General features: G+C 40.0%; 2 protein-coding genes across 3 annotated transcripts in view; one reads left to right on the top strand and one right to left on the bottom strand.

Moving 5' to 3' along the window:
• LOC117507471 (zinc finger protein 26-like) overlaps nt 1–15,618 on the top strand; it is a 47,700-nt gene extending 32,082 nt beyond the window's left edge. The window contains exon 2 of one of the 2 annotated variants that reach the window (XM_034167345.1): nt 12,696–15,618. In XM_034167345.1, the coding sequence (XP_034023236.1) occupies nt 12,696–13,450 (755 nt within the window). In that variant the 3' untranslated portion in view covers nt 13,451–15,618. Of the gene's footprint in view, nt 1–438; nt 2,062–12,695 lie in introns of those variants that run through there. The other variant, XM_034167346.1, reaches the window with a different exon arrangement.
• aldh1l1 (aldehyde dehydrogenase 1 family, member L1) overlaps nt 1–20,619 on the bottom strand; it is a 140,321-nt gene that overhangs the window by 81,939 nt on the left and 37,763 nt on the right. The window contains exon 7 of the mRNA XM_034167344.1: nt 17,516–17,653. Within this exon, the coding sequence (XP_034023235.1) occupies nt 17,516–17,653 (138 nt within the window). The remainder of the gene's footprint in view (nt 1–17,515; nt 17,654–20,619) is intronic.

Here is a 20,619-nt window from a genome sequence, read left to right as displayed (position 1 = left end):
CTAACAGCTAACTGCATTCAAGATTAAAAAATAATAATATAAACTGATAATTAGCTCTTTGCCTTATCCCTTTAAAAAATCACTCCACAGAAGATGGTGTGTGAGGGGGGAAGCCATAATCAAAGTACTTCTAATCGCCCAAATGATTGAATTTTTTTTTACGTTATTAAAATAAATTTCTGGCCTAGCGAGGGTTCGCAGCTTGCCAGGCCTGTAAAAATAAAGGGGAAACAATGCACTTTGTTTTGACATTGATGCACCGTTTTTATTGCATTTAACTTTTTTTGTGAAGTCAGTATTCCGTTTTGCGCTGCTGTTAGGACAAGAACCATGGATGCGGATCACTGAAGTTTCCTTACATCTAATTCATGTGTGATCAGAGAAGTGTTTTTTTTTTTCCCAGATTCTACCAAAACGTTTTCCTATCCACTGTTGCAGATACAAGGCAGAACGATTTCCCCACAACGACACAAGAGGACTCTGCTCAGGAGCAGAAGAAGGAACATGATCCCAGAGTGGACGAGGAGGAGCCAGGCATCTCACTATTGAAAGAGGAACGTGATGAACCCTGGAGTGGTTGTGTGGAGCCCCTTGTCTGTCCGGACTATAGTGTTCTCGACAGCCTAACTCGGGTTGTCACAGTAGGAGAGCATACGAAAGATGATTCGTCATCACAGCAAGATCACGACCCGCTGCAGTCCTTTGCGGCGTCTCCAAGTTACATGGGAAGAGAAAACCTGTTCTCTTGCAACATCTGCAGTCAGCTGTTTGTGAACGAAGCTGAGTTATCACTGCACCTCTCAGTCCATTCGAGCAATAACACTTACACCTGCCAGGTCTGTGGTAAAGTAACAGACAGCAGGAGTCACATGGTATGCCACTTGAGAACGCACACCGGGGAAAAGCCATACTACTGTCCCATCTGTGGCAACAGATACAAACTGAAAAGTCACATTAAAGAACATATCCGGACTCACACCGGGGAAAGACCGTACACCTGCTACATATGTGGCAAAAGTTTCAACAGATGCACGACCATGAGCAAGCATGCTAAATTAAAACACAAGGAGAACATGCCGTACAAGTGCATGCAGTGCAGCCAGCGCTTTCCTCTGCTCGTTATGTTCAAACAGCACATGAAGACAGTCCATGACATCACCTTTTCTGTATGAAATGCTCTTCCTCAGTGAGCTGACGCTCGGTAAACGCTCATCTGTTCAGTCAAATGGAAGTGTAACTTGTAGGTTTGGATGCTTCTCTGTAGACTCGTCTTTGTCTGGTTGTATATTAACTCAAGTTGTATTTTGGATGGTTCTGCACTTGTTCCCTTTCATTGTTGACTGTTTTTAACAGATCTAATGTGTAAAGCACTCAAAAGAAGTCTCCTTAATGTACAGTGCATTATATGAGAAATGTTTATGGTTGATTGTTGCACTTTTAAGTTAAGCTGATTTTATTTTATTTTTTCATGCTACGAAATACAGAACTGCTGTATAATATAATCAATGCAGTGTTTGTATTTTTACAGTTCACTATGATGCCACCTGCCTTTGCATACAGCAGCTGGAATGCTGTTGGTTCTCTTCTACATATGTGGAGAAGAACTCTTTGATTAGCTAAAATTAGAGCCAACGTTCTTTATTGTAGCCAGTCTCTCGTAACATAACATAACATTATGTTGGGCAATAAGCTTGTCAGGTATGGTACTCTGAATTGCATCACAGCATTTCTGCAGCCTGGCTTCTGACATTGGGCTGCCTGTGCTCAGCAGAACTACAAAGGCTGTTTGCTACAAGGGCAGCTTTGTTTACACTGTGGCTGCTCTTTTGCTGGCTTCACTACAACTACAGTGAATTTTTTCTTTCTTCAGTCATAAAGTTTATGATCTTAAAATTGCTATGCTATGACAAATTTAGGGTGATTCTTGGTGATCATATTTGAATTCTGCCTTTGAAGTTGGAACATTTCTGAGTTTGTTCTTATGAAATTACATTTTATTGCCTGTAAAATACGGTTTTTGAAAAGTGCATTGCCAATAAAATGACACTATGTAATTGTCAACTGTGGTGCGTCTGTCTGGTGTTTAATAGCGCAGGTGGAAATCAGACAAGGTGTATATATTAATGGGGGGGGGCATTTAAGGCTGCTTAGATTATGGAAAATTGAGCTGCATCCAGTAAATCTTTAATGAATTTCAAAATGACACAGCTTATGCAAATTTACGGATATGGATACTGAAAACTGTCATGTTCCTGCCTCTATCTCTCACACGTGCATATGTTTTCATATACCCATCACAGTCAGTGAAAGCAAACCCAAAATACTTTCATGCTTCAACAAGTCGGGATGATGCCTGAGCATTTCCAAGTCTCTGACTGTCCTGGATATTGTTTTCTTAATCATTAAGAAACACAAACACTATGGTTCTGTATAGTAAATCAGTCTGGAGTTTTCAAAGTTACCAAACATGGGGAGATTAATGAGGGAAGCCACCAAGAGGCTTTTACCAATTTTTGAAAGTGTTGTAGGCCTTTATGGTTGTTGTTGGAGAGACGCGGGATAGTGAAACCTTTAGTCTGTTGTATGACCACTCTTTCATGGTGGAGTGCAATAGAACAGTTTCTCCAGTAATGCAATCCAAGGACATGTTTGTTGCCAAATAATTATAGTCTGAAATGACCTAGAAGTTGGAGAAGCAGGTTTGTGACCACAGGGTCTTCATAGCTTGAATTCTCTAGTTATACAGGAATCTCACTAAAGTGGCCTTTGAGAAAGAAAGACCTGTGATCCCCAGACTGCTCCTGGTGCAGTTGAGCACTCTGCATGACAGCATCCTGGTGTGTGTGTGTGTGTGTGTGTGTGTGTGTGTGTGTGTGTGTGTGTGTGTGTGTGTGTGTGTGTGTGTGTGTGTGTGTGTGTGTGTAAAATATGTAAATGTGCCATTAAAGCTACATAATATTTTTTGGTGGTCTGCATCTTATGAGGTTTTTGCTCAAACGTACTGAGTGATCATCAGCGACTGTCTTCGTGTTGTGCACTGGGCAGTGGGGGGGTTAGAAAGTAAAGTTTGTGAATTTGCGAGCGATTACCTTTTATAAAATAAAATGGAACATTTTTGTTGAAATGGGAGGCTTTGGATTTTTCACATCTGATTCATTTAACCCACCGACGGCACTGTTATACGGTGTACAAACTTTTTGCAGTACTACAAATGGCACTGTCACCTCAGCTGTCAGTCTCGGGAAAAAATCGTACTACATCATTTGAGCAATTTATTTCTTGTTCTATATGGATGGGGGGATCAATGCAACATTGTGATATTTTTGTGATATGAAGATTGATTTTAAAATCTTAAATCAGTATAATTAAATTTAAATTTCTTACTGAGGTGGAAAGAATGTAGTGGTGATTATATTCAACAGATGTGTGTTGTAAACTGAATCTGAGCATTATGTGACTTCAACTGTGTTTCAAAGAGATGTAACAAAATAATGGCGGGCAGTGAGACATCAATGTCAACAGTTTACCCAGAGATAAATTTTTACACTGATTCTCATGTCAGCCAGGGTGCAAAAACAGATGGAGTTTTTATTTGTCTCTCAAACAGCTGAGGTGCGTCAGCTGTTTGAGAGACAAATGAGGACGGACTGAGGCGAGGAGTCCGAGTGAACTCTAGCCAAGTGTGCCAGTGGGAGACACTATGCTGCTCAGATTAGAGCGGAGTTGTTCAGACTCACTGGCGTGCAACTCTGCTTCCACTTTTTATGCCAGTCGCATAGAAAAATGGGATGATCAGTAAGAATTCCGCTGCCTGATGTACTGTGGCAGACGTCACCCAATCCTAATGCAAGCTTTTTATACCACTTTTTACGCAACTAAGTCTAGGTTGTGAAAGATAAGTCAGAAGGCACGCTTCAAAAGCATTTTTGTATGTGTATCCATTTCTATTGGTTGGAATGTGTCTAACTCATTAGGATGGGTTAAATGCAGAGGACAGATTTTGTTGTATGTATATGTACAATGACAAAGGCTCTTCTTCTACACCCGCTTACTCCAATCACAGGGGTGCTGGAGCCTATCCCAGCAGTCATAGGGCGCAAGGTGGGGTACACCCTGGACAGGACGCCAGTCTGTCACAGGGCCACATATAGACAAACAAACACATTCACACGCACACCATCGCTCAATTTCAAGATTCCAAGTCACTTAACCTGCATGTCTTTGGATGTGGGAGGAAGCCGGAGCACCGGGACAGAACCCACACAAACACGGGGAAAACATGCAAACTCCAGACAGAAAGGTCACAGGTGGAAAGCGATCCCACAACACTTGCTGTGAGGCACTTAGTAAATATGCAGTATGATGCTCCTGGGGTGGGTGGGCAACAGGGGGACTCTTGTGACTCTGTTATACAGACTATATAAACGTGTTATTCAACTTTTTTCTGTGGAATACTGTCATTAGAAAATGTAAACAAAATTAAAATACATTACAATATCAACTTGGAATTCTGGTAAAATTTCATGTCTCAAAGGTTTAGGGCCACTAAGGTTTTTAAGACTTAAGCATAAAAATTATTTTCTTTGGCACCACTATAATTTCATTTCTTAGCTTTTAAATAGAGGGTTCATAATATGACATTGCCAATATGATAAAAATTTGTGTTGTCTTGGGAAAAAAAATGTAAAATGTTCCCCTGAAGGCTAAAATTTCAACAGAACAGATGACCTTGCGGCAGTGGTGGTAGAGATCCATACAGTCCCTGAGAGTGACATCCTAGATCACATGGGGGCTTCCTCAGATTTGCACGAGGGATTCTTGGAAGGTCATGGTGACAGCCAATCAGAGGCACTGTGACATCGTTGGCTGGTCTCTCTCTGGCTGCTAATTCAACATGGTGGAAAACACTCTGAAACTGCTGCATTTCTGTGTAAATCTAACATGTTTCTTATATGGGTGATTCTTTAACTACGGGCACTATTGGCTTTGTAAATGTAATTTCCACCACACCATTGCCTTACAATATAAAGCACCTTGGGGCAACTGTTTGTTGTGATTTGGCGCTATATACATGTGCTCTGATGTCACAGTTTATCTCCATAGAAACTACCCAATCAATCTTTCATACAAACTGTTTAAAGGGACATTACACTGTTGTGGTGGAAATTACGGCAATAGTGTGGGACAACTACATTTTGTTTAAAAAAAATCACAACAGTTGTATGACATTGAATACCCCAATTATATTTTGATTATTTTACTGATATTTTATTCAGAGATATTTTAAAACATTAGAAAAAACATTTCTTTACCATTCATTTTTATCATTGAAGATCAAAAGTCTGGGTGTGGGACAAGCACAAAACGGCAATATTTGCATATAATGATGCTGAAAAAAGGTGAAAAAGTCATCATAGACTACTAGAACAAATTTCTTAACACACTTTCATTGTAAAGATCAATCAATTTTTTTTTTTATATAGCGCCAAATCACAACAAACAGTTGCCCCAAGGCGCTTTATATTGTAAGGCAAGGCCATACAATAATTATGTAAAACCCCAACGGTCAAAACGACCCCCTGTGAGCAAGCACTTGGCTACAGTGGGAAGGAAAAACTCCCTTTTAACAGGAAGAAACCTCCAGCAGAACCAGGCTCAGGGAGGGGCAGTCTTCTGCTGGGACTGGTTGGGGCTGAGGGAGAGAACCAGGAAAAAGACATGCTGTGGAGGGGAGCAGAGATCGATCACTAATGATTAAATGCAGAGTGGTGCATACAGAGCAAAAAGAGAAAGAAACAGTGCATCATGGGAACCCCCCAGCAGTCTACGTCTATAGCAGCATAACTAAGGGATGGTTCAGGGTCACCTGATCCAGCCCTAACTATAAGCTTTAGCAAAAAGGAAAGTTTTAAGCCTAATCTTAAAAGTAGAGAGGGTGTCTGTCTCCCTGATCTGAATTGGGAGCTGGTTCCACAGGAGAGGAGCCTGATAACTATAAAAGTGTGAAATTTCCCCTTTTTTCTGTTTTTCATACAATATGATCAAAGGACATAATAAGTGCCCGTAGTCTAAGAATCACCCATATATTATGCAAAAGCTAGCAAGAGAAAAACGCTTCTAAAATGAAAAATGCTGTTCTTGTAACCAGAGAACACCTCTGTAGTGATTTACAAGACATCTCACGGACATCAGCGTGCACACACATCACCCGTGGAAAGGGTACCTTCCGGACTTTTCAAAAGCTCATGCATGCACACACGTAGCCCCTCCTGCAGACGGCGTTAAATAGAAAATCCAGTATTTGCTATGGAATTCCCCCAGATAAATATGCTTTCTTCATTAAAATGAATTTAGCTTCTAAAATAAACCTATGTTATAATTCTCTGATTTCAGTAGAAACTACACTTTGTCAGATTAGTGAAATTTGGGTGGCCCTATAGCTTTAAGAATTGTGATACATATTGAATTGGTACCCAGGTGTCATAATACATGTCGTATTGGGAGTTAAGTGTTATTGATCCAGCCCTGTTGTGCAGTCATAATCATTTAAAAAAAAAAAAAAAAAAGGCAGCTCCCCATATTTCTCTGTCATACTGATACTTTCGAGTACTGTTCGTACACACAGACACACATGCACATCTAATAGCAGTACTTTTTTCCTCCACCTTAGCTGGTGGTGAGGGTCATCACAGCAGGCGCTACAGTCAACCTCTATATCTGAGCATTTTGCACTTAAAGGTCAAAGACAGTAAGTGTTACATGACTGGTTGAAATATACAAGTTTAACATTTTTCCCGATGGTCCTATAAAAAACACTTTACAACCATTTGAGAATGTAACAGGATACTGACACTATATTGTCAACAATTTTAAGACACTTGCAGATTTTTTATTTTTTTGCACCCGCTAACGGGAACTTCTTTTCTGAAAGTACCTGTAGTTTGAGCTTCAAACTAAAAAGCCGTGACTTTCAAGAAACGCCTTCTTTTGCTAATTATTTACAGATAGATTACTTCAGCTTGCTTTTGTTGCATAACTTTTATTATGGTAGAGGGTTGACAAGATTATTCTTAAAGTTGTCACTGTTTAAAGTCTCAGAGGTCAATCCAGATGTAAGGCCATGTTTTCCACCAAGCAACACACAGCACGGGGCAGGTGTCACTGCAAGATACCAGTGGACGCATTTGCCATTTTCGCTCCCATATTCTTCAACTCATCTAAGCATCCATGGGCGTTTTGGTCTACAATTTGTCTGTTTTCAATACCCTCCAAAGTGCACAAAATGAAGCAGTGAATTGAAAATACGTTTAATGGAAATGTGTCATTAAAAAAAAAAAAAAAACAAACCCTCAAATATCCCAATAAGTTTTATGCTCGCATGAAGTGGTTTTTCAGGCGAAAAAGCCTAATTTAGAAAAAGTAATAAACATTTTTTTTTATTGCTATTATGTCATGTGACGTAGTCACATGGTATTTTATAACGTATGACGTACGTATGGACGAAGAGATGAAGAGCTTGTTAAACAATATAACGTTACAGTAATACTGGATTTAAAAACAAAACCAAACAATGAAATGACTGTTTTGCAGGACTTGCTGTTTCATTGCCATGACTGTTGGATTTATAGTTCTCACAAGAGCCTCGCTAGAATGCCAGTCACCGCGAGATGACAAAACCCTAAGTAGTCAAATTCCAACAGTTAATGGAAATGCTGTCATTTCACTCTTCTGCTTTGTCGAGATTCTGAAAATATCACTTTACTTTTCCTCAAATCTCCAATGGAAACTCGGCTAATGCCGTGCTCAGACCTGGTGTTGGTGCACTGACACCTTAAGCAAACGGGCCAAAGACGAGCAAAAGGGTGTTCAAAGTCGACTGCAGACTAGTATTTGTAATTTTTATGGCACAGTATTCAGATACGACTCCGCTTGCACTCATAATGTCACGGCCATGATTAATGTACAAGATAAAACCTCTGCGCACCCTGTACCTTCCTTTGCGCTCAGATTAGACACCCTGTAAACTGCAAAGAAGAATTGTACATGCCCCAGATGCACTTGAGCTATGTGCTTTAGACTGTATCATATACAGTAGTGTTCAGAATAATAGTAGTGCTATGTGACTAAAAAGATTAATCCAGGTTTTGAGTATATTTCTTATTGTTACATGGAAAACAAGGTACCAGTAAATTCTCACAAATCCAACAAGACCAAGCATTCATGATATGCACACTCTTAAGGCTATGAAATTGGGCTATTAGTAAAAAAAAAAAAGTAGAAAAGGGGGTGTTCACAATAATACTAGTATGGCATTCAGTCAGTGAGTTCGTCAGTTTTGTGGAACAAACAGGAGAATCCCTGCAGGATTTTAAACCATGACAGCATCATGTGTTACTAATGTAATCTTTGTGACTGTGGTCCCAGCTCTCTTCAGGTCATTGACCAGGTCCTCCTGTGTAGTTCTGAGCTTTCTCAGAATCATCATTACCCCACAAAGTGAGATTTTGCATGGAATCCCAGACCAAGGGAGATTGACAGTCATCTTGTGTTTCTTCCACTTATTAATAAATAATCATAACAGTTGTTGTCTTCTACCAAGCTGCTTGCCTGTTGTCCTGTAGTCCATCCCAGCCTTGTGCAGGTCTACAGTTTTGTCCCTGGTGTCCTTAGACAGCTCTTTGGTCTTGGCTATGGTGGACAGGTTGGAGAGTGATTGATTGAGTGTGTGAACAGGTGTCTTTTATACAGGTAACAAGTTCAAACAGGTGCAATTAATACAGGTAAAGAGTGCAGAATAAGGGGGCTTCTTAAAGAAAAATTAACAGGTCTGTGTGAGCCAAAATTCTTGCTGGTTGGTAGGGGATCAAATACTTATTTTATGCAATAAAATGCAAATTAATTATTTAAAAATCATACAATGTGATTTTCTGGATGTTTTTTATTTTTTTTAGATTCTATCTCTCACAGTTGAAGTGTATCTACAATAAAAATTACAGACCTCTCCATTCTTTGTAGGTGGGAAAATCTGCAAAACTGACAGGGGGTCAAATACTTATTTTCCCCACTCTGTGTGTGTGTGTGCGTGTGTGTGTGTGTGTGTGTGTGTATTCAATAATGGCCACAATATTACTTGCTGGAGAAGCCAAAAGCAATGGCTTTTAATCATGTTATTGTATTTTGCCTCAAATTATTTGACCAGTAGATGTCAGTATGAGGATAATCTACACAGAAAATGAAGGCATTAGTATGACGCAAGTTTCGAAGATTTCACCAAACGACTTCACTTTCACACTTAGAAGAAACCCAGTTTGTTTTAACACCGTTCTGTGACATTTTGACCAATTTTCGTTGTTATATTACCAATGAAAACATTGCGACGTGTTAGCTGTCCCTTGGTCTCCACTATGTGTGCTGCCATCAGGAAGTGGTGCTTCATAAAGCACTGTTTTATAGGTCCATTGAACGCCCATCTGACACTTCCTCAGATACACAAGAACATGTACTGTTTCATAGAGATATAAACTTACCAGGTGAACTGAAGAATGTATTGCTGTAAAATATTTTGTTCTGGGTGTTTGTGCTGTGCTGATAAATTCTATCTACATCAGCTGGCAGCAGAGACATTCTGCAACTGCCTATTCTGATCAAATAAATTTGCGCTTCTGACTATTTCAAAGCTACAGTAGTGTTCAGAATAATAGTAGTGCTATGTGACTAAAAAGATTAATCCAGGTTTTGAGTATACGAGGTCTATTAGAAAAGTATCCGACCTTATTATTTTTTCAAAAACCATATGGATTTGAATCACGTGTGATTACATCAGACATGCTTGAACCCTCGTGGGCATGCAAGAGTTTTTTCACGCCTGTCAGTTACGTCATTCGCCTGTGGGCAGTCTTTGAGTGAGGAGTCGCCCACCCTCTCATCGATTTTTTTCATTGTTTAGGAATGGCTCAGAGACTGCTGCTTTGTTTGATCAAATTTTTTTCAAAACTGTAAGGCACAACTGAGTGGACACCATTCGATAAATTCAGCTGGTTTTCGGTAAAAATTTTAAGGGCTGATGAGAGATTTTGGTCTGGTAGTGTTGCCGTAAGGACGGCCCACGGCGCCTGACGGCGATGTGCACTTCGAGGCGGCAGCGTTTCGCCGTTTCAAGTTGAAAACTTCCACATTTCAGGCTCTGTTGATCCAGGAAGTCGTCAGAGAACAGAGAACTTTCAGAAGAAGTCGGCATGAGGAGTTTATTCGGACATTCCATTGTTAACAGACATTTTGTAATGAAAGAACGTGCGGGCAGAGTCGCATGTCGGGCCAGACCCGACCGCGGAGGGGTCACGACAGGAAAAACACCTCCATTGGAAACCTTAATGGGCAAGTTGGAACATGCCCAAGCTGTTGAACAATTTCTCAGTTAGTCACGTGTTGAAAGCCATCAAAAGCCGCCTGAATTTTACAAATGGTTTTCAACACGGAGGTGTTTTTCCTGTCGCGGCACACACAGATTTGCTGAGTCGTCACGGAAACGACTCGGCGAATTTGCGCGCACGTCTTTCATTAAAAAATGTCCTTAAACAGTGGAATGTCCGCATAAAGTCCTCATGCCGGCCTCTTCTGAATCTTCTCTGTTCTCTCACGATGTCCTGGGTGAATTAAGCCTTAAATTAGGATGTTTTCAGGTCGAAACAGGCCGACGACGGCGCCTGGAGGCGCTGCACGACGTCCTGCTCTGTGGGAAGTCCTTACAGCGACAGAAACACCCCATAATCTCTCATCAGCCGTTAAACTTTTCACCGAAAACCAGCTTAATTTCTCGAATAGTGTCCACTCGGATATTCCTCACAGGTCCAGAAAAAATGTTGATAAAGCAACACGCGCCGTCTCGAGCAGCGTGTGAAACAAAGGAATTCAGCCGAGGGGCGGGACCACATCTCACTCAAGGCCTGCCCACAGGGAAATGACGTCACCGACACGCATGAAAAACTCACGCATGCGCACGAGGGTTCAAGCATGATTGGTGTAATCGCATGTCATTCAAATCCATATAGTTAAAAAAAAATAAAAGGGTCGGTTTATTATCTAATAGACCTTGTATTTCTTATTGTTACATGGGAAACAAGGTACCAGTAGATTCAGTAGATTCTCACAAATCCAACAAGACCAAGCATTCATGATATGCACACTCTTAAGGCTATGAAATTGGGCTATTAGTAAAAAAAAAAAGTAAAAAAGGGGGTGTTCACAATAATTGTAGTGTGGCATTCAGTCAGTGAGTTCGTCAATTTTGTGGAACAAACAGGTGTGAATCAGGTGTCCCCTATTTAAGGATGAAGCCAGCACCTGTTGAACATGCTTTTCTCTTTGAAAGCCTGAGGAAAATGGGACGTTCAAGACATTGTTCAGAAGAACAGTGTAGTTTGATTAAAAAGTTGATTGGAGGGGAAAACTTATATGCAGGTGCAAAAAATTATAGGCTGTCATCTACAATGATCTCCAATGCTTTAAAATGGACAACAAAAACAGAGACGCATGGAAGAAAACAGAAAACAACCATCAAAATGGATAGAAGAATAACCAGAATGGCAAAGGCTCACCTTTGGCTCCAGGATGATCAAAGACAGTCTGGAGTTACCTGTAAGTGCTGTGACAGTTAGAAGACGCCTGTGTGAAGCTAATTTATTTGCAAGAATCCCCCGCAAAGTCCCTCTGTTAAATAAAAGACGTGCAGAAGAGGTTACAATTTGCCAAAGAACACATCAACTGGCCTAAAGAGAAATGGAGGAATATTTTGTGGACTGATGAGAGTAAAATTGTTCTTTTTGGGTCCAAGGACTGTAGACAGTTTGTGAGACGACCCACAAACTCTGAATTCAAGCCACAGGTCACAGTGAAGACAGTGAAGCATGGTGGTGCAAGCATCATGATATGGGCATATATTGTGATCACCCCCTTTTCTACTTTTTTTTTTTACTAATAGCCCAATTTCATAGCCTTAAGAGCATATCATGAATGCTTGGTGTTGTTGGATTTGTGAGAAGCTACTGAATCTACTGGTACCTTGTTTCCCATGTAACAATAAGAAATACGAATACTCAAAACCTGGATTAATCTTTTTAGTCACATAGCACTACTATTATTCTGAACACTACTGTAGATTGTCACGGTAGGGCCCTTACAACTGTCTAGCCTGTCATTACAGCAGAAATTCAATTCCATTTTTACACAAGGCCAAAATATGGCCATCAGGTATTGTGAATGCCTTGCGTCCATCTGTCTGTCTGTGCTCAGGATAAATCCAGTCCTATTACTGTCAGGGTCTTCAAATTCACACGGAACATTCTTGGGACACAGATCTTGGACAAGTTAAAAAATGGCTAATTTTGACCTATTTTAAGAGGTCAAAGGACACATTCTTTAGCATTGTGTTGTATTTGATCTTATAACTTTAGCTAATTAGCTGATTTCTGTGGACGTTTTGTTTTTCTTACTCTTTTACTGCATTGTAGTTGCTGAGAAGATTGCTGGATCTCAGTTGCACATTTTCAAACAGTTGGCAGGTGTGCATTGGACAGTTTATCTCTTTGTGGAGTTGTGTGTCTGAGGCATTCAAAGACATGTTCCAGGTAAAATGCCCAATGGGTGTGGTCATGCCGCTGACTGTGTCGAGGTTTAAAATTTTATCTTTATTCTTGCAGATGCCAAACAGACATCAAACCCTGCACCAGAGGAGACATCCCCGAAGCAGGAATGGAGTACAGCTCTGAGCCAGGAGGAAGCAGGACCTTCTGAGATTAAAACAGAGGAGAAGGATGAGGTGTGGATCAATGGAAACGAGGAACAAGCTTCAGCGGAGGACAGCGACGACGGAGACGACCTGACTAAAGTGCTCATCAAAACGGTGCAGCAGTTAGAGGATTGCCGAGCGGCCGAGGAGAGCAGTGAGCCAAAGCAAATCACAGAGGAGGAACCAGAGTGCTCCGAGGAGAAAGCAAGCGCCACATTTTACCGCTGCCACATATGCAATTACATTTTCACCAAAAAAACGGTGCTAACGTGGCACCTGAAGACGCATGAAAGCCGGGGGAATTTTGACTGTCAGATATGCGGCAAACATATCCCCTGTCAGAGCAACCTGCAGAACCATATGAGAGTCCACACGGGAGAGAGACCCTACAGCTGCGAGTTCTGCGGCAAATGCTTCAAATTGAAAGGACACATGACGGAACACATCCGGACTCACACCGGGGAGAAGCCTTTCAGCTGCCACATCTGTGACAAATCCTTCAACAGAGGCTCCACTCTGAGGAAACACGTTTTGGCCAAACACAAAGAGGAGAGGCCGTACAAGTGCGAGGACTGCGACGAGCTGTTTACCGAACGGCTGCTGATGAAGAGCCACATGCGAAGAGTTCACGGCGTCAAACTGTCCACAAGTCAAAGCCCCGGATAAAAGAATTCCAACACCATGCTGGCTTTGTCAAATCTGTCATATGACAGGAATACACTACAAAAACATCCAAAATAAAGATAAAAGTACAAAAATACAGTACCGTGTATACTATTACTTTCAGTAATAGTATATATAGTACTGCATTTTTACATCAAACAAGAAACTTAGTCAGGTTCAAGTATTTGGACAATTCATTTAATATTGCCTCTGTGCCTCATTGCGATATAGTTGAAATGAAACAATCACGATGTGCTTGTACTGTCTTTCAGTTTTAATTCAAGAGGTTCAACAATAATATCACATTAACCATTAAGGAATTACAGACATTTTTACTCATAGTGCTGTTTTCAGAGTCCATAAGTAAATGGGTAATTAAATATAAATTTCATGGTGGAGAGGCATAGAGGATTTTTTCAAAACCATGAATGTTTTTGAGCTACAGGTTACCAGAAGGTATGTTGATCAGCATTGAGTGGATCTATTTTCCTCCATGAAAATGCTCTGTGTGCCATTCTGCATGTTCCAATGACCTAAACTAGAAGTCGAGGTATACATTTTTGCACTGACTGGGTTTGATAGCAAGCTATCGTTGGCTTGCCTACACGGCGTGTCAGCCACTTGGGTAACTTTTACTCATTTAGATCATCAGCATGGACCAATCCCGCTTTGTTTCATAAGTTTAGCGTCACAGGCACGCTGCGATAACAGGCTCCATCGGTTATCAATCAATGTCACAATCACCGCTGCAGCAAAACCAGTTTAAAAAAATTATTTTACTCTCCTTTGCTTCAAATAAATCCCGTCATCTGCAGCAAAGCAAGTTTTAAAAATGTGTTTTGCTCTCCTTTGCTTAAAATAAATTTGGTTTGTGATGCATGGTGCACACCCTTCATACTGTCTAATCAGGCAGGGGTTTAGACATAAACAAGCTTTCTGTCCGTTGTGCCTGTTTTCCTCTTTGTAATGGAGACAGTACAGGTGTGTAGCCAGAGGGCCAAGGAAATGAAAGCTCTCCCCCTCCACACCCCCATCACAAGGCACTTTAAAGACAATTTTGACGTAAGGAAAAATGTATTTTATCAACTAAAACAAAGTTCAATGTATTTTTATCAACTAAAACATTGTTCAGTCAATATTACTCTGAGTGTGTTCGTTTTACTTCTTTAGTACTACACTAAGAAAACCCATTGAATTAAATGTAAACATCTACACTTCAAGCACACCATGGTTATTTCATTTCGGTATTAATGCTGTGATGTACAGAGACAAAATTACAAGAATCATATCACTGTTGAAATACTTGTGGATCTGACTGTACAGTGGACTCCCAAACATTCAATAAAAACCTTAGAGCGTTTCTTTCATGTTAATATCTACAGTTTGCTCTGTTTATAACTTCTAGTAACAGTTAATATTAACCATCAAAATTTTAAAGTGCAACATAAAAATGACTGGTTATTAAAAAATCTACACCACAGCTATTTCTATAATTTATCTAATAACTACCAATCCCACAAGTTAAACCTGTTTACATGCAATGTAATCCATCTTTATATTCATTGATAACTAGTGATTCCTATGTTGCACTGAAATTTTGTGTTGTATACTTATATATGCTATATATGTGTTGTATTTTTTTCTTGTGTCAAAGCTCAGTCATGTTATAAACCTTTTGTAAACCAGGTATATGAACCTGAAAATATGAAGCCTGAAAACAAAAATGGACAGAATGCACCACTGTAGTATTTCATTTTTAAGTATCACTTAAAGGTACAGCAGTCACCAAATGTTTAGGTGGGGTACCCTGAGCTTTCATTTAAGGGTGACTGAGCATTTAGACAGCAAACCTCAACGTGTACATTTTCTGAAGATTACAAATTGTACAAGCAACAAATTGTGTAAGGGCAAATACATTGCCCACAAATGCGAATTTTCAGCCTCATGCTGTTTTTGTTTTGAAACAGTACATGTTCATGGTTTTAAAACAAAAATGCTGCTCTGAAAAATAGTAAAAGGGGTGTAATGTTGAATTTCAACAAACTGCAGAAATGTGAAGATGGTCTCTAAGGAGCAACATGTCTGTTACCATCTTGAATGAATCCAGGTTTTGCGGTTATGTTTTACTTTGTTACATATTGTACCATAAATAAAAACTAGTATTCACTTAATGGCGTGGTTTTGGGGACCAGTGGGGAGACTCATGTTAGATACCTTGCAGGAATGTCACAGGGTCACAGATGCTAGCATAATGTCACCTCATCATGTGACTAAGATAAGATAAAACTTTATTGATCTCACAATGAAGAAATTCACTTGTTACATCAGCTCTTAGTAAACACAAGATGAGTGCACAAGATGATTACTAATGGACTCACCACCAATCCACAGTATAGTTGATTAATGAATTGGACTACACATAGCCCTAATTTTAACTTCAACCTAACCAAAATCTTATCCAAAATCTCACCCTAGTTTTAACTTTAATTTCACCATGACCTCACTAACTTTAAATGTAACCTAATACTAATCTTAAACCCAATTGTAACTGTAACTTAACCCTAATTTATTACCTTAATTTAACCCAAGCCTAATTCAACTGTAACCAAACTTAATCTGAATCTAACCCAACTCTAATTTTTAACCCTTATTTCTGCTTTAACATCAGTTAACCCCAATCTAACCCTAACACTTTTAATTTTAACTCTATACGAATTTTAATCCTAACCCAACTCTAATTTTTAACCCTTATTTTTCTCTAACATCAAGTAACCCTAATTTAACCTTTAATTTTTACCCTCAATTTATCCTGATCCTAATTTCTAACCTTGGTTTGACCCTAACCTTGATTGTATCTCTAAAAGCATACCATTCTTAATTTAAACCTAATGGCAATCTTAAGCCGAACCTAACTATAGCCTAACATAGGTGTAATGCCAATCTCACCCTAAAAAAAAAGACATTTGTCATTAATGAGCAAAATTTAGGTGTCTGTTGTTTGAAACAAAACACTGTTAAACAATAAGGTTTAATCAAGACTCAAATCCACAGCTCGGAGTGATGCCTACAATTCTACAGAATTGCTGAAGCAAGCACAACTGCACAGTCACCAAAAGAAGGTGGAAATGCAAGATGTGACGTCTACGCATTCAGCTGTTTGTGAGTGATGATCAAATCCATTATGTGGCTACTTTCAGTCGTCACATGACTTTGTGGTATGGTAATCTGCGTGGGTTTCCCTGAAATCATTTATAGTCACTCATCGTACATTTCCGCAGTGATACCAAAAATGGCACTTTCATTCCAAGGCTTTCAGAAAGCCTCAACGTAAGCCCTGTAAAATGTATGAAGTGATGAGATAAATGAGTCCATCCCCTGCAGTTACCACAATAATTCTAAACGATACATGCTTTTAATAATTTGCCAAATTAAAAAAGCAGCTAATGAAGACGTACTCATTAAAGTTTGGTGACCTTTGCACCAGATCAATCCAAAAGTAACATTTTTCCCTTTTATGTATTATCCCACAGAGGTGATTGTCATGTGCAGGATGGTTAGTGGATTAATGATGGATTAGCAACAGGTGTGGTGAGAGAGACAGACTATTTCAGCACAGAAATGTACTAAATCATAGAAGTAACATCAGTTACATTCCATAACTCTGAATACCTCAAAACATACCTCAAAACAACCCTGCTGACATTATTTTGTATGTGAACAAAGAGGAAACTGAACAAATGAGGTGATTGAGGTCAGGGAGAGACTATTTTCAGTGAATGTAGCAGACACTTCTTCCTTCTGTGCCTGTCTGTATCTGGGTTCGAAGTTAAATGTAGCTTTAAATTAGGTTGTTTGGTAGTTTCTTTCATTCCCAAAGCCTAGATCTGGAGGTCTTGGTGACCACCACTGCCCATCAGACAGCATGTCAGTTGTCTCATATTTAAAGGGGAATGAATTCACGATGTTATATAAAATATTTCTAACACAGATGCACCAGTTTGCTTCTGCATTGGTGAAATTTGGTGCAATCCTCTTCAAGTGTGACCCGAGTTTCAAAAATTGACTTACCGCATTGCCGTCGTTACCAAAAAGCACAAGACCCGCCTTGGTGACAATGCCAGGACGGCTGGCTCCAGGGATCTCTAGAACCTGTCCTTGAGCCATGGTGCCATTATCCACCAGAGTAGAGCCATAGAATGTCACTTTCTAGAGAAAAAGCAGGACAATAAACCGTACAGTTGTATTAGAAAGCATAAAAGTGGAAAGTACTGTTTTTTTTCATACAAACCACAAATCACACTAATTAAATGACTGTTGAATACATAGGTGTCGTCTTTGTTAGATTATGCCATAGATTACATTGTGTTTTGTTTACCGTGCAATAGTGCTTTTATTGTGCAATTTTTGTACTATATGAAATGTGCTATTGCATGCCCCGATCACAGCGTACGCTCACACTACCGGGGGCGGTATTTAGCTAAACATGGTGCAGTGTGTTTTGCTGACGGATGACGATTTGAAGGAGCTAAATGATTGATAATTCTACTAACATATAAGATCCCACAGTTGACAGGACATGTTGGAGCACAAAGCATGAAGTCAAAGGAATTGTCTCTAGACCTCCAAGATAGGATTGTCTTGAGGCACAAATCTGAGGAAGGGTACAGAAAGATTTCAGCTGCTTTGAAGGTCCCAGTAGTATAGTGGCCTCCATCATCTGAAAATGGAAGAAGTTTGCATCCACCAGGACTCTTTCTAGACCTGGCCACCCGTCTAAACTGAGCAATCGGGGGAGAAGAGCCTTAGTCAGGGAGGTGACCAAGAACCCGATGGCCACTCTTTCTGACCTCCAGCATTCCTCTCTGGCGAGAAGAGAACCTTCTAAATGGACAACCATCTCTGCAGCACTCTACCATATAGGCCTGATTGGTGGATAGGCCTATATGGTAAAGTGGCCAGACAGAAGCCACTCTTTAGTAAAAGGCACACGGCAGCCCATCTGGAGATGTCAAAAGGCACCTGGAGGACTCTCAGACCATGAGAAACAAAATTCTCTGGTCTGATGAAACAAAGATTGAACTCTTTGGTGTGAATGCCAGGCGATATGTTTGGAAGAAACCAGGCACCATCCCTACAGTGAAACATGGTGGTGGCAGCATCATGCTGTGGGGATGTTTTTCAACAGCAGGAACTGGAAGACTAGTCAGGATTGAGGGGAAAAATGAATGCAGCAATGTACAGAGACATCCTGGATGAAAACCTGCTCCAGAGCGCTCTTGACCTCAGACTGGGGTGACGGTTCATCTTTCAGAAGGACAATGACACTAAGCACATAGCCAAGATATCAAAGGAGTGGCTTCGGGACAACTCTGTGAATGTCCTTGAGGGGCCCAGCCAGAGTCCAGACCTGAATCCGACTGAATGTCTCTTGAGAGATCTGAAAATGGCTGGGCACCGATGCTCCCCATCCAACCTGATGGAGCTTGAGAGGTGCTGCAAAGAGAAATGGGCAAAACTGCCCAAAGACAGGTGCACCAAGCTTGTGGCATCATATTGAAGAAGACTTGAGGCTGTAATTGCTACCAGAGGTGCATCAACAAAGTATTGAGCAAAAGGTCTGAATACTTATGTACATGTGATTTCTTAGTTTTTTATTTTTTATTAATTTGCAAAAATAAAAACCAGACTTTTTTCATGTTGTCATTATGGGGTGTTGTGAGTAGAATTTTGATGGAAAAATTAATTTACTCCATTTTGGAATAAGGCTGTAACATAATAAAATGTGGAAAAACTGAAGTGCCGTGACTACTTTCTGGATGCACTGTATATATAAGCGCACACACACACGCACAAAAACAAATTCATTATGCCATACACCGCCTGGAGACATGAAGAGCTGGACATTTTTTTAAAATATCTGACTGTTTTTGCAAGTTGACTGAGAACAATTTTGGGCTCTTATTTAAAGTTTGTGGTGGACTGTTGACTTCAAAGCACCAGTGACACACCAAAATATAAGTCCCTTTTCTGTTGTTTATGAATGAATAAATATCAAATGATAAGGATCTATTTTAGCCGTTATATCAAATAAGGATCTATTTTACATAAAATAAATAATGAATTTTTTTTTTCATTGATTCAATAAAGCAAATGTTTAATTCGGTGAAAGATGGAATGTTCCATTCATTGAATATTTGTACCATTGAACTTATAAACATTCATTATTTCTATATTATTGCCATGATGGACTCTAAAAATGAACAGACTTGGTGTATATGGCACTATGGTATTTATATTAAACCCGCTGGATTAAATCTGAAAGTCTATACTGCAACCACATCCTGACTGATTTATGGGAACTCCACTATGATGGTACTGAGAAACATAATTCATAAAATCATCTGTGCCCAAATATTAACCTGACTGTAAGCCATTTCATGGAGATATAAACTATGAGGAAAAAGCACAGAGAAAAAAAAAATGACTCCATAAGATGGTTTTGGGAGAATACCACAATTTCATGTAGGTAAAAGTGTGGTTGAGTCTTGTCATCTTGCACAATTTCAGTAATATTCAGAAGACAAGAATTCCATCTGGGAAATGTAGCCAGTTGCTTCTGGATACTACATGTAAAACAGGGGTGCCAGAAAAAAATCGATTCATGTCCAAATCGCGATTGTTATTTATTAAGATTCTGAATCGATCCAAAATGTCCAAGAATCAATTTTTAAAAAGCTTTTTTTTTTAAACATTTTCTTGCTTACTCGCTGCGTGTACTGTTTGTCAGGCAACGGCCTCTATAATACAGCATCCCCGCTAGGGGAGGGTCCGGTGTGCTTCAAACATTCGTGAGCTGCAGCTTAGCATGGCGGGCGAAGAGTTAATTCAGTCAGCACCGTCTTTGCTGAAGGCAAATGTTTGGGCGTATTTTGGATTTTATTATTTGCTACGTAAGAAGGAGCTTGACATGACTTATGCAGTGTGCAAAATCTGCAAAATGAAAGTCAAGTACTTCTGAAACACTTCAAATCTGCAAGCCCACATGGTACGCCATCACCCGGAGCTAAAAGAAGCGGAGCAGCGGTCTCTGCCGACTAATGACCAGCACGCACTCCATCACTTCACTAAACTGCCAGCCAACTCTGAATGAGCAAAGCAGATAAGTCAATTTA

This window comes from Thalassophryne amazonica, chromosome 3 (assembly GCF_902500255.1).
Source record: "Thalassophryne amazonica chromosome 3, fThaAma1.1, whole genome shotgun sequence".
Classification (NCBI taxonomy): Eukaryota; Metazoa; Chordata; class Actinopteri; order Batrachoidiformes; family Batrachoididae; genus Thalassophryne; species Thalassophryne amazonica.
This window is presented reverse-complemented; position numbering and strand designations above follow the sequence as displayed.